Source organism: Astatotilapia calliptera, chromosome 8, assembly GCF_964374335.1.
Source record: "Astatotilapia calliptera chromosome 8, fAstCal68.1, whole genome shotgun sequence".
NCBI lineage: Eukaryota > Metazoa > Chordata > Actinopteri > Cichliformes > Cichlidae > Astatotilapia > Astatotilapia calliptera.
Genome location: NC_137429.1, coordinates 28,340,815 through 28,354,810, shown reverse-complemented (window position 1 = coordinate 28,354,810; position 13,996 = coordinate 28,340,815). Strand labels below are relative to the sequence as shown.

At 41.2% G+C, this 13,996-nt stretch overlaps 1 protein-coding gene across 1 annotated transcript in view; it reads left to right on the top strand.

Annotated features, from left to right (window-relative positions):
* Positions 1-13,996, top strand: part of myo15b (myosin XVB) — a 133,042-nt gene that overhangs the window by 108,589 nt on the left and 10,457 nt on the right. Inside the window, exons 38-51 of the mRNA XM_080305252.1 lie at positions 2,017-2,092; positions 2,571-2,699; positions 4,983-5,151; positions 6,226-6,316; positions 6,420-6,660; positions 6,821-6,930; positions 8,607-8,666; positions 8,771-8,846; positions 8,965-9,083; positions 10,326-10,441; positions 11,779-11,920; positions 12,046-12,157; positions 12,260-12,566; positions 12,673-12,736. Of these exons, the coding sequence (XP_080161378.1) occupies positions 2,017-2,092; positions 2,571-2,699; positions 4,983-5,151; positions 6,226-6,316; positions 6,420-6,660; positions 6,821-6,930; positions 8,607-8,666; positions 8,771-8,846; positions 8,965-9,083; positions 10,326-10,441; positions 11,779-11,920; positions 12,046-12,157; positions 12,260-12,566; positions 12,673-12,736 (1,812 nt within the window). The remainder of the gene's footprint in view (positions 1-2,016; positions 2,093-2,570; positions 2,700-4,982; positions 5,152-6,225; positions 6,317-6,419; positions 6,661-6,820; positions 6,931-8,606; positions 8,667-8,770; positions 8,847-8,964; positions 9,084-10,325; positions 10,442-11,778; positions 11,921-12,045; positions 12,158-12,259; positions 12,567-12,672; positions 12,737-13,996) is intronic.

Below are 13,996 nucleotides of genomic sequence, written 5' to 3'. Positions count from 1 at the left end.
GACTCCTCAGGACTTGCCTGACCCTCTGCAGGTACTTGGTGGTTGCAGCCTTTCTAGCGGCCTCTTCATGGTTCCCATTTGCCTGCGGGATCCCCAAGTACTTGTAACTGTCCTCTATGTCTGCAATGTTGCCTTCTGGTAGTTCAATCCCCTCAGTTCTGACTACCTTCCCTCTCTTTGTTACCATCCGACTACACTTCTCCAGTCCCAACGACATTCCAATGTCATTGCTGTATAGCCTGGTAGTGTGGATCAGTGAATCGATGTCTCGTTCACTCTTGGCATACAGCTTGATGTCATCCATGTACAGGAGGTGGCTGACAACTACTCCGTTCCGTAGTCGGTATCCGTAGCCAGTCTTGTTAATGATCTCACTGAGGGGGTTCAGGCCTATGCAGAACAGCAGTGGGGACAGAGCATCTCCTTGGTAGATCCCGCACTTGATGGTGACTTGTGCTATGGGCTTGGAGTTGGCCTCTAGTGTTGTACGCCACATCCCCATTGAGTTCCTGATGAAGGCTCTTAGGGTCCCATTGATCTTGTACAATTCTAGGCATTCCAGTATCCAGCTGTGGGGCATTGAGTCATAGGCCTTCTTGTAATCAATCCAGGCAGTGCACAGGTTGGTCAGTCTGGTCTTGCAGTCTCGGCTGATTGTTCTGTCTACCAGTAGCTGGTGTTTTGCACCTCTGGTATTCTTGCCAATTCCTTTCTGTGTCCCGCTCATGTATTGACCCATGTGCCTGTTCATCTTAGCCGATATGATGCCTGACAGGAGCTTCCATGTAGTACTGAGGCAGGTTATTGGTCGGTAGTTGGAGGGGACCGGTCCCTTCTTGGGGATCAGGACCGTCCGGCCTTCAGTTAGCCATTCCGGGTGTCTTTCGTTAACTAGTTGAACAGCCATATATATATATATATATATATAGTATAGTTTATAGCATATTGTGTGAGCAACTACTTTTCAAAACACTGTCAGTGTGGTACTTGTATTCAGTTGGTTACTTGCTGTGACATTTTTTTAAAAAATCCTTGCCCCCTTGAATTTCTGAGCATTACTGCCCACTCCCACTTTCCCTCTCTGTCACATCCACCCGCTCCCGCAATATTTGTATCCAGTCCTGCCCACACCCACAGACTCATAGTTTTCACATGGCGTCAGAGCTAGGGGGATGCATCCACCTAGAGGGAAAAACAGTACTGCAGTCCTTTGCACTCCTTTGCCATCAATCACAGTTTAACAAACCGCCAGATAGTTGCTGTGCTGTCGAATGCACAAATCGACATTTATTTACAGCTGCCAGAAGAGCGTAAAGTATTGCGCCAACACGCCTCTCCTAACCCCACCTTAGGGAATGACCTAATCACACCAATCCCTGCTTCTCCACATTAACCCCGCCTGCATTTTAAACTGTAGGAATGATTCACTGACATTGTGAAAACTTTACTGTTATGACACAACATTAAAGTGACAAATGAATACTTTTCTGGTCCTACACTGTAAATGTCAAAATGAACAAAACATACTTTTTCCATGTGGTAGTTTATTTGAGCTAGTTATGTACTGCTTTCCTTTGCTTTAACTATGAACTGTTTCTTGTTCTTTACCTCCTACATGGCAGCATTGTTTGCCCGTCCAGACTGAAATTACAGGTAGCTGTCCGTACTTTGAAACTATTGATCCTGGGAGCAGTGTAATGTGAGGGATTCTCTACAACATACGCATAGATGTGACTGAATTGGAGCTCGCAGATTGTTAATCAAAAATCCCCCCAAAATTTTTAGTGTACAATCTTTTTTAAATGACTTGCAAATACATACATATTATTCAATTGAAATGATGACTGACTTGTTTCTGAAAACAGCTGGTCAATACACTTACAACGTAGGATACAGACAGTGTTTGCTTTAGTCTTTCAATTTGGATTTTTTACCTCAAACTCTGTGAATGTGAAACAATAGTGTCATGTCATTATGCACTTCCTTCTCCTTATCGTTTAAATGTTACTTTTACAGCCAGAAACAGAAGTAAACTTAGATGCAGATGAGCTATACTCTGTCAAAGATAAGAGGGACTTCTTCCAGAAGATTGGTGAGTTCAACAGCAAAATGTTCTTTCTTCCTCAAATGTATCATTCACAAGATATATGTTTGACAGATTATTCAAGTCATGTATAACATTTATAAATTTCTGCAATAACCTTTTCCCTTTCACCACGCTTTTATCTCTAATGTATTGGTCAGATTCATGCCCAAGAATTTTTCTTGATTCCATATTTTCTTGAATGCTTGATTCATGACTTTGTAAAGCCAGGGGTTTAGCCTATTGTTTATTTTTGTTAAGAAGGTCCTCAAGTCAAAATATACAAATTAAATGATTTTAGGCTGCAATCTTTATGGAGTTGATTTTGACTAGTCGGTCCATGTTGTGATGTTTTTATGTTTTACAGGAGGTTTAAATATTGTTTTTCTATTTATAGAATTCAATTTGCATTTTCAGTGATTGCTCCTGTAGTGTTTTTTTTAAGTCATGGTTTTTCTTAATCCCATTTTCTTGTGCTGTCCTACAGCCACTCAGCCCAACCCTAAAGACCCTAAAACCCTAAAGACACGTCAAGCCCCAAGCACAACCAGACAGCAACAGCACTCACCTCCATTAACTTCTCCTTTGCCCCCACCTGTAGCAGCTAAGCCAGAAGGTAAGAGGATTTTACAAGTTCAAGGGTTCTCTGAACTGATCCTTCCTCTAAAAAGCTCATTTTAATTCAGATCATTTAGGGTAATCTCCAAACTAACTACCAAATAAATGGTAAAATGATAGCAAATAATAATATTTTGTACCAAAAACATTATGGATTCAAGTCTTTTTACACGTGAAAGTCTGAGCCAAGGTTTATAGAATAGAATAGAATAGAATAGCCTTTATTGTCATTGTACAGAGTACAACGAAATTGGAGTGCCACTCCCTTGGTGCAAGTTTCAATAATAAATATAAATGTAAAATATAAAAAGTACAAAAAAAAAAAACAATCGTAAGTACTCAAACAATAGTATGTACAATATATACAGGATAGCAGCATTAATATAATGACAGTATGAATAGCAGCTTAATATAATGACAGTGACGGTATGGAATAGGTTCAATTGTTTTTGTGCTTATTTACTACGGTGATAGCTCTGGGAAAGAAGCTATCCCTGAATCTGTTTGTCCTGGTTTTATGTGACCTGTACCGTCGGCCTGACGGTAATAGTTCAAACAGTTGGTTGCTGGGGTGAGAGTGGTCCTTGATGATATTGCCAGCTCTGCTGAGGTACCGAGAGTTTGCAGTGACCTCCAGGCTGGGCAGAGAGCAGCCAGTGATCTTCTGGGCTGTGTTGATGACCCTCTGCAGTACTTTCCTGTCCGCAGCTGAGCACCCTGCATACCATGTTGTTATGCCGTACGTTAGGATGCTCTCTATGGTGGCTCTGTAAAATGTCACCAGCAGCCTCTCCTCCAGGTTGTTCCTCCTGAGCACTCTCAGAAAGTGGAGATGCTGCTGGGCCTTTTTTACCACCGCCGTAGTATTTGCAGTCCAGGAGAGGTCATCAGATATCTGCACGCCCAGAAACCTCATGGAGTGTTCCCCCATCCACACGTTCCCGTGGATGTAGAGTGGGACCGGGTCTGCTCTGCCCTTCCTGAAGTCCAAGATAAGTTCTTTAGCTTTCGTGGTGTTCAGTTGGAGGTTGTTAACTGAACACCACTCAGTCAGTCTGTTGACCTCATCTCTGTAGTCCGACTCATCCCCCCTTGCGATGAGTCCAACCACTGTGGTGTCATCCGCGAACTTTATGATGGTGTTTGAGAGATGGGTAGGGGAGCAGTCGGAGAGCGTAAACAGGAGGGGACTCAAAACACATCCTTGTGGAGACCCGGTGCTGAGCGTGATGGTGCTGGACCGGTGGGGGCCGAGTCTGACAGACTGTGGTCTATTTGTCAGGAAGTCCTTGATCCAGAGGCAGATGGGGGTGGAGAGTCCCAGGTGAGACAGTTTCTGGACCAGGATCTCCGAGATGATATGATTGAATGCTGAGCTGAAGTCCAGAAAGAGCATTCTCACATAGCTTCCTCGGTGCTCCAGGTGACTCAGCGCAGTGTGGAGCGCTATGGTGATAGCGTCCTCGGTGGATCGATTTGTCCTGTAGGCAAATTGGTGGGGGTCCAGAGTGGGAGGCAGACCGGCCCTGATGTGCTGACAGACCAGTCTCTCAAAGCACTTCATCACTACAGGCGTAAGTGCAACAGGCCTGTAGTCATTTGGGCTGGCCACAGCTGTCTTCTTGGCGATGGGGATGATGGTGGAGATTTTGAGGCAGGGCGGGACGGTGTTTGATGACAAGGAAAGGTTGAAGATTTTAGTGAAGACTTATGTTGTTTGCATGTTACATTGTTTGTTTTTAATTTTGCTTAAGCATTTTTATCATGCAGCTAAGAACTTGACATAACATAATATTATTCTTACATTATTTACTATTTGGGCTACCTCTCCTTATATGCAACAGTGTTACAATACTGCTGTTTCTTTTTTAATCAGGATTCTTTGCTCTCCTGTACACTTGCATTTGAACTTTTTACAGTATTGTTGCAGCATATTTTAATTACAAACTCTAACTCCTCCTTCACTGATGTGTTACTGTAATTCATTGTTCCTGTCAATAGCTTCAGTGATGACCTTTCATACTTAATGAAAATTGGCCAAAATACTGAACCATCAAAGAAAGTGGGTTCGGTTCAGATAATAGTCCGAGCCAAAAACTTACATGTGAAAAGATCCGTAATACAATCTGCTGCTAATGACTTGGTAACTGATGGCACAGGGCATCTTTACTGCAGAATTCTGACCTCAGCAGGCTGTTTTGGTGCCACTATGGATCAGCAGCATATTAGGAAGGCTTGCTAGTGTTTATATCTTACATTTCCTGCGTTTTGTCTCCCATAGTGAAACATCCACAAAGCCCACCTGCAAGGGAAGTTGACCCCCCAAAAGAAAAACCAACCCCAACTCCCCTCACTAAGCCTCAACCTGAACCCACTTCCAACATTCGGGAAATCATCAAACAGTTCAACAGCCGACCACAACCAGAACCCGAACCCTTTCAGCCCGTCAGGTCTGAGCACTTCATCCTCTGTGTACACATTTCCATTAAAGCCTGAAATTGAAGTTTCCTTTAATCATCTGGATACTGCTTGAGCATTCTTTATATCTTACATGTGATGAAAAACTACCAAAGATGAGTCAGCATAAATGTTGGGGGGAAAATGGAAAGGCATTTTAGATCGTCAGAGGTTTGAGTATCACTTTAAACATAATTGGAGCTTTAACCAAATTTTGGTGAATGTGTCCAGTTTGCAGCCAGTCACATGGCTATCCTGACCAATTCAGTCTGTTGATGTCGCCAGCTCTGATGTTACTCCTCTAACAGACCATAGGAGGTACATTGCACTCTCTAAAACAGACTGAGAGAAAATCCCTGACATTTTGCTGTTCACTTGCATCTCTGCGTCCTAAGGACATAGAGCCAGTTTATTCCCTTTTTGTGTACAGACTCAGGTTGTAAAAGGGTCACCATCCCAGGTCCTTAGAACTTTGGGGATGATGTCATCGGGGACTGCAGCCTTGCTCTCGTGTAGTTTCTCCTGCTGTCACTTAACCTAGCCAAAAATTACAATAGGGAAGGGGTTCATTTTATGGGGAAGTTGAGGAAAAGGGAAAAGTGCTGAAAGTAGTCGAAGTTTATGGAATCCAGGATGTGTGATGGAGGAAGCACCACAATGGTATAAACTAACCTAACCCTGTTAAAGATATTATTTAGCTCTTTTGTTCTCTGCAGATTGCCCAGTGGTTGTCCGTCTCCCACCTTACACACAGTGGTTTTCTTCTTCCCACTCTATAGCATTGGTGGTGATGTTAGGCCTCCTGCTCTCTTTGTTTGTACGCCAGTATTAATTATGAGTCAGAGATTTAGGTATCTTTTCCCTGGAATTTAAAAAAAAAATGTAAAACTAATGTTTAAATGTTTAAATGTTTTTTTTGTTTCCTTTTATCAGATTTTACATCTTAAGCTAGCTCGTTTTACTCATATTCTATCAGTTCATAATAAAACTTGTTGAGAGCGTGCATGTAAATGAAACCTTAATAGAATTGTCTTGTTTTCTACATATCTTTTTTCTCCTCTTTGCAGACACCCTGCAAAATCATTTGTAAAGAAGAGTAACCCCAAAGAGGAAGCTCTGGCTAAGCTTAAAAACAAAGCACCAGTGGCACAACAGAAGGTCAGAATACAAACAAATAACTAGAAATCTTTTTTGTTTGTTTATGCAATTACACTCTTAATTAGGTAATTCTTTAACAGTTTGACATCCTTCCTGTATATAGAAACAGTGGCTGCCTCCTCCACCCCCTTCTCCAAAGACCCATTCACCACAGAAATCTCCACCATCAACAAGGGGTCGCAGAGTCATCTCCAACAGCATGAGACAGAAACAGCGCTCCCTGGAGGACCTGTTCAGCTCCCAGCAGCCCCAGCACCCTCCTCCTTCTCCCCCTGACTCCCCACCACCTTCCCCAGGCTTTCAGGACATCCCTGAGCCACCATCAATGGCTGCTCCATCAATAAGTGGGTGTCCCCTGACTTCATGTTTCCCCATACATCAGCATTATTCTGTGACATATTTGGCTGATAAATAGCATCGGCCGACAACAGCTCTATATGCCCTCATATAGCTGAGGGTATGTATCTTTGTCAGTAACTTTAGTTTACTGTGTATTAACTATAGATGATGATATGCCAGAGGACGAAGGCATTCAGTCCAAACTCCACCGCTTCTCTGCTGGGGTTTACTTCTCATACTACAACATGCCAGGAAAACTGTTCCTGCGAAAAGAAGTAAGATTTGCATGCACACAAAAACAATTAGGAGGTTCACTTATATGGATACTGTTTTGGGTCCTTCTTACCATCGTGAAGGACCCATCAAATAGGGATGCAGTGGGTTTTGTGGAAACAAGATTGTTATAAGAGGAGAAACTCCTTTCTTGAAAGACCAAGGTCTTTCATAAAATTCAATTTTGTTTCTGCCAAATCCCAAGCGCCTTCAGGCAGTTGCCTCAAGGTGTTTAAGGTAAAACGCAGTAATACAATAATATGCCCCCTTTAACCAAACACTTCACGACAGTGGAAGGGAAAAGCTTCCTTTAAACAGGAAGAAATCTTCAGCAGAACCGAAATTAAGGTGGGGGTGATGGACGGAAGACAGGACAAAATAATCAATGTGCAAGAGAGTCAGACATTTATAATAACTACTGAAAATATAGAGTGGTGTGTAAGCACAAAAAACACTCAGTGCAGTAGGGTAGCCGCCAGCAGACTAGGCCTATTGCAGTGTAACTATGGGAGGATTTAGGGTCCCCTGATCCAGACCTGCTTTATCAAAAAGGAAAGTTTTAAGCCTAATGTTGAAAGCAGAAGAGTCTGTCTGGCTCCTGAATAGTAGCTGGTTCCACAGAAGATGGGCCTAAAAGCTGAAGGCTCGGCCTCCCATTCTACTTACCATTCTTGTTGTTCTCAGGAACCACAAGTAAGCCAGCAGTCTGACAACTGCTGTCATTACGCTCACTGCACAATTCTGGAGCAATTGAACGCATTTGCGTTTTTTAAGAAAGCCAGAAAATAATTGTTATAGCAGTCCAGCCTAAAAGTAAAAAATGTGTTAATATTTAAGCGGACAATGTGTTACGGCCGAGAGGGCCAGGCTGTGGGTGTGGACTCAAATGCAGACACAGAGGGAGGCAAAACGGGCTTTATTTACAGTGCCTAGTTAACTTACAAAGCAGGAAACTATGAATGCTATGAACTGAGAACCATGAGGTCAAACTATGAGCATGAAACTGAGTGCTATGACTAGGTGCTAGATTTCATGGATGGATCCTGGGAATGGAAAAAGGGGCAGCGGCTTGGATGGAGGTACGCAGTCACTATAATGAGAGGAGACAAGTAGTCAGTGGCAGTCTAGTGAATCACAGCTGAAGGATTAGACTATGGTGGTTAGGGCTTACGCGTTGCAGGTTCAAGTGTCATGCGAGGAGGGGGTGTCCAAGGGGTTCTGGGTGAGGAGTGTCCAGAATATACTTGGAGTGAGGGACTTGGCAGGGAGGCAGGCAGGTGTAGTCCAATGATGGAAAGGAAGCAACCAGATGACAGAACCAGCATCCAGGCGGAGATGTGAGTAGTTTAGTTTGGGAAGTGTGACTGCCAGGTGGGTCGTGAGTTAGCAGAAGATCTGGTCTGTTGTGAATGCTGGTCTTATATGCTGGTGACTTGATTGGAACCAGGTGTAAAAACGGCATTTCACTACACTTGGAATTTGAAGTACTGCTGTTATAAGTGTGTTAGCCCTGCGACAGACTGGTGACCTGTCCAGGGTGTACCCCGCCTCTTGCCCTATGACAGCTGGGATAGGATCCAGCACCCCCGCGACCCTGAAAAAGATAAGCGGAAGCGAATGGATGGATGGATGGATGTTGTTGTAAGTCCATGTTAGTAACTGCAAGTTTTATGTGCAGGTTTTTTACCCCAGAGAGATGTTTAACCAGCCCTATATTCTTAATCTGTTGTGTGAACAGGTCTGTATATTTCTTTTGTTCATCTATATATCTGATAGACATGGTAGACACACAGAGTTTGGAATTCTGTAATACTCTATTTTTACTTTTTTTTTTTTTTTTAGATAATCAAGGACACTTACTCTGACAGCTGCGAGAAGATCAGCAAAGAGGAGAGAAGGAAGATGAAAGATCTGCTGGGTAAGATTTTGACAGTTTATCATAAACCTTAATGCGACAATGCTGCTTTTCCAATCATTATCCGCCAGTGGCTTGAAAGAATATGACTCAGTTACACCATTTTTGCCACCCACAATAGCAAATTTCAACATAGGAACAACTATAAACACCATCCAGGACAACAACATGAAGAAGAGGATTGTCATTGCAGCTCGAGACAACTGGGAAAACTACTTTACTCGTCTGTTCCCTGTGAAGGTGAGCAGACCAAAAAATCAAAGTAAAAAACATCCAAACTGTACTGTCCGTTCTGTGATCAGTCGAGTTCGGTTGCTGCTTCTCTGAGCTTCACTGCTCTTTGTGTGTTTAGCCAGCTGTATTCTACAATATACACTCTTCCACACCTTTATTTAGTATAACTATTCAAAAACAGGTACAGATTCAGGTTATTCTATCTAAGCAACCAATCAAATAGCAGCAACTCAATGCATTCAGGCATGTAGAGGTCCAAGAGGACCAAGAGGTCCTGCAGATATTTCAACATATATTTATATATGTTTTAATATTTCAGTAGCTGCAAATCTACCAGGATTTTCCCACACAGCCTTTGTCAATCACACACAGTTTTGTATGTGATTAAGATAAGATCTTATTCTAGCAGTCAGCCTCATTGATCATATGAATAGGGCATCTAACTAGCCAGAAATTTAAGGTCATCCAGGTCGTCATGTGTTCAAGAAATTCCTGCATTCTGGATAGATAAAGCTGGGTATCGTCTGCAAAGCAATGAAAACTTATGCTGTGCCTTCCAATTATACTCCATGTAATTAGCTACATTAAAAACATAATTAGTCCTAGCACTAAACCCTTGGATTTCCATAATTAACATTTAACATTAACATTATGTGTGAAGAGGACTTCCCTGTTACATGAACAAATTGGAGTTTGTTTGATAGATATGATTCAAACGGATGCAGCACAGACAGATTATGTATCAAACTGCACAGAAAAGTTGTCCGTTTGGTGAAAGAGCTTCCCCTGCAGCCTTTTATTCTGTGACACAGTTTACACAAACACCCATAGTAATTGAACTAAGATTTACAAATTTAAGTAACACAATTACAACATTTAACAATTTCAACCTAACAGATTGGATGGGGAAAAATGTGTGTAGAGTATGCAGGGTTCACCATGAGGTTATATTACTCTGATTGGTTGAGTATCTCCATGGTATCAGCTGGAAGATTGCACCATATGAAAAATAAGATTGTCAATTGATAAATTCAGATTCAACATTACTCTGGATTGTTTCTGCCCATTTTGATGTTTTTATTATAATAACATATACAGTATGTTCAGGGGTATATGATTGAGATATTGGGTCTTGATTGAGACACTAAAGTCATGAGCTGTGTAGTTTAAAGTGCAATACAGTAGAATCTATTGCACTTTACACTTCTTACAGATATTTATTTGCAAGCATCTCCTGTTTGTACGCAGCCAGACAGTGGGGATGCCCAGGTGTTGGGTGTCTCTCATCGCGGGATTCGTCTCCTTAAGATGGTGAGGGCATTGGGGATAAACCCCAAACATCTCCGGCTACTCAGAGGTTACAGGTAAGCATTTGCATGCACAAATTCACAGAGTAAGGGTATTTATTTGAAATACTTTCTCACTGTGTATGTACATTCTACATACTATCCATTTTTAATATTAAAATAAAAAATCTCATCTGGATCCATAATATACATGCTAAATAAATGATATAAAACGTAATTATCTCTACGTAAAGTTCATTATTTATTATCCTAAAACAGTCATTCTCAAACTGCAGGCTCCCTCTAGTGGTACACAGGAAGTCTCTGAAAAATATTTAAGATTAAATAATTATACCATGTTCTGACTGAGGGATTTCTGAAAAATTAAAATGCACAGCTCGGCCACATACGCTTTTTTTTCCACTCGATAAAAGTTAACGTAAGGATTCCCGATGGTTAGGGACAAATGCAATCACATGGCAGGGTGCTGTAAACAGACCAAACTTCAGTCAGGAGAACAACTGAGATAATCCATCCACAATATGAGGTTAGTCATTAATATACTGCTGCATGGGCTGGGCTGTAGTTAGATCGTAAGGGTTTAAAAACTGGGCTTTAAAATGAATAGTGGTAATAAAATCTGAGAGAGGCCGACAGTGATCACTGCCTTTTTTTAGGGGCTTGTTCAGATTAAATAGAACAAGATACAAAGCATTAAAACATGTTAAAAACACAACAGCCTTAATAAACACAGTAGTTTGGACCCGGAAGCAGGGTTATACGTCATCACTTAAAGACCAGACATCCCACCTACAGTTGTTATTATTATCATTTGTCACATCCTGTTTATGACAATTAAAATGAATAACATTCATATAAGAAATAAAATTGTCTCATGTAAACTGGATATGGGTTTAAATAGGCCTATACTACTGTACTTTTATGTCGATCATAAGTTCCATAACTTTAAAAGCGATATATTTTATGAGGTGGTACTTGTTGTGAAAAGTTTGAGAATCACTGTCCTAAAATATTATTTATTTATTTATCATCCTCATTAGCAAAATATGCCAAGCTGACCTGGAACTGCCCCCTAAATTGGCCAACACCACCTCTCCCCCTGCAGCTCAGCGAAAAACACACCTCATGGCCACGAAAACAAACATTGTTAACTTTGCCTGTCAGTCGTTTTCATAATGTGGCTTTCAAGTACAGTCCAAAGTTCATGCTCCCAAGATATCAGCAGCTATATTGTTCCACTGTTTTCATCAGCTAGATTAAGTTGCTATGGTAATAACTATCACAGGTCTCGTGTGCTATTCCTTATGGACGTTTTTGCTACATCTTTGATATTTTAATTCATTGTTGCTGTTGGTTATTGCATTAAATGTTAACGTGGGTCTTCATGAATAAAGTTTTGCAGAGGTGCTGTCAGCTGAACTTCAGGGTGAAGACACAGTGGCACTGAAGCTGAAGAGTGAAAAACTGGTGTTGCAGTCACGCAGGGCTCCTCAGATCATTGCTATGATTCAGTCATTCATCCAGGAACTCATCAAGGTACTCTTTTTATAATCATAGTTCATTCCATGGTCTATAATTTTAAAGGTTTTCAGCTTATATTCACAGTCTCCTTGTCTTTAGAGCCTCTTTAATTTTAGTTCATCTCTCACTCCTCCCTTTAGGACTCAAACCATGTAGTTGCCCTGAAGAGTTTTGTAACAGATGACAAGAGTCTACTCAGCTTCAATAAGGGTGATATAATCAAACTGCTGCCAATGGAAGGGCTAGAGCCAGGTAAAGTCATGACTTGAATTGTAGTCATATGTTTATGTTAGTTACTAAGACAAATATTATTTTCATTGTTTCCAGTCTAATTAGATTTGTCTGTTTCACCAGGCTGGCGTTTTGGCAACAAGGGAGGACGTTCTGGTCTTTTTCCAGAAGACCTCACCAAGCCATCTGCAGCCCCAGACTACCACTGTCTCAATCTAAACCACAGAGATGAGAAGAGGAAAAGCATGAGGAAGACTCTCATCAACAAACACATGGGCAGCAGTAATTCAAAGCAGCCTGGAAGAGAGGCTTCACCCCACGGTTTGGTGCATGGATCTCTCCAGAGATCACAACAGAGCTCAATGCAGGGCTCAGTCCTCAACTTAGAGGTGAACTCACCGATGGCTGACTTTGCCATGAAGTACTTCAGGTAGGATAAAAGTATGCTAAGTATTATTGTGAACTATGCTGAAGTGGTTTGGGGTCATATAACATGGAAAGTATAACTTTGTTCCACCCTTCTTTGTTTATCGAAGACTGGGGACAACAGGTCTGCCAGCCAACGGAAGGAATTTTTCACAAGTGATTGAATACACAGAGGTAAGTGTTGCAGTCCCTCTGATGTCATATGACCACATGTTTTAGTGCGAAATTAGTTAGATCTAATGCTATAACCAATAGTTAATGCACACCTATAATAGATGCCTTCCTGCAGTAAAATATGCCTCTGAAAATAGAATAGAATAACTTTATTATCCACATCAATGGAAAATTGTTTTTCATTCACCAAGCCATGAACAAATTAGTCAAATCACTTTATATCATCGCACATTCATACATACACATACAAATACAACAGAACAAACACATCACAGCATGCCTGATTGGTCTTGGGACAAGGGCTGTACTGGGACAAAAAATCGGCCCGGGCATTTTGACTAGAGACGGGCCCACCAGGTATTATAGGAAAAACCATGAAGCCTTTGAATGAAAACAAACGCTGTTGTCACAGTGATGTACACTGTCTTGTTGGTATATATGTATCAGTCTAATAAACCTAAACCTACACCATCCTCCCTATTCTGGTATTCAAAACAGTACCCGAAAGTAGACTGCTTGGTCGAGTTAACCTCCTAAACCATCTAGAACACATGGTGAAAACCTGAAATTAAGACAGAGAAGACTAGAGGTGAGACATGATCATTACTGATGACAGATTTAGATATATTTTCATAAACCATTCATTTTCCACATCAATAAACAGCATGGCAGGGCAAAATATTTTTTCTAACATGGCAACCTTTAAAAAGTGAAAGGAGACAGAAAGACAGGTGAGAAAGAATAAAACTTAATTGACTTTTTGATGGCATTTTACACACAGTACTGGTGCAGTATCTAGAAAATGTGGGAAAATACTGGAATCATATACAGTACTTAGCTACTTCTGAAGAAATTATGATGGGACCCTAAAAAAAATTACTATGTACAATAATGGATTTCTATACATTTTACATCAGATGAAAACGTTTGTAGTAAGATTCAGATAATTATTTGTTAAAAGTGAGACATTTTAAATGAGAATAAGGAAGAAAAGTATTTCCTTGTGCCCCCCTTTCCCTGTTAATGCCCTACTTGGCCCCCTGGCAACACTTTGCTAGACCCGCCCCTGCACAGTTACCAGCTGGTAGCTACTTAAAAAAAGGATCCTGGTGTTATTTGTCTCTCAGAAACAGTTCATAACTTTCCTTCAACTGATTCATGTCACCTAAAAGGTAAACCTGTTTCTCCATCACCTGTTCAGCTCTGATGATTCAGTAAGGACATCTCCTGGTTTCATCTTCATGTTTCCCTCTCACCACA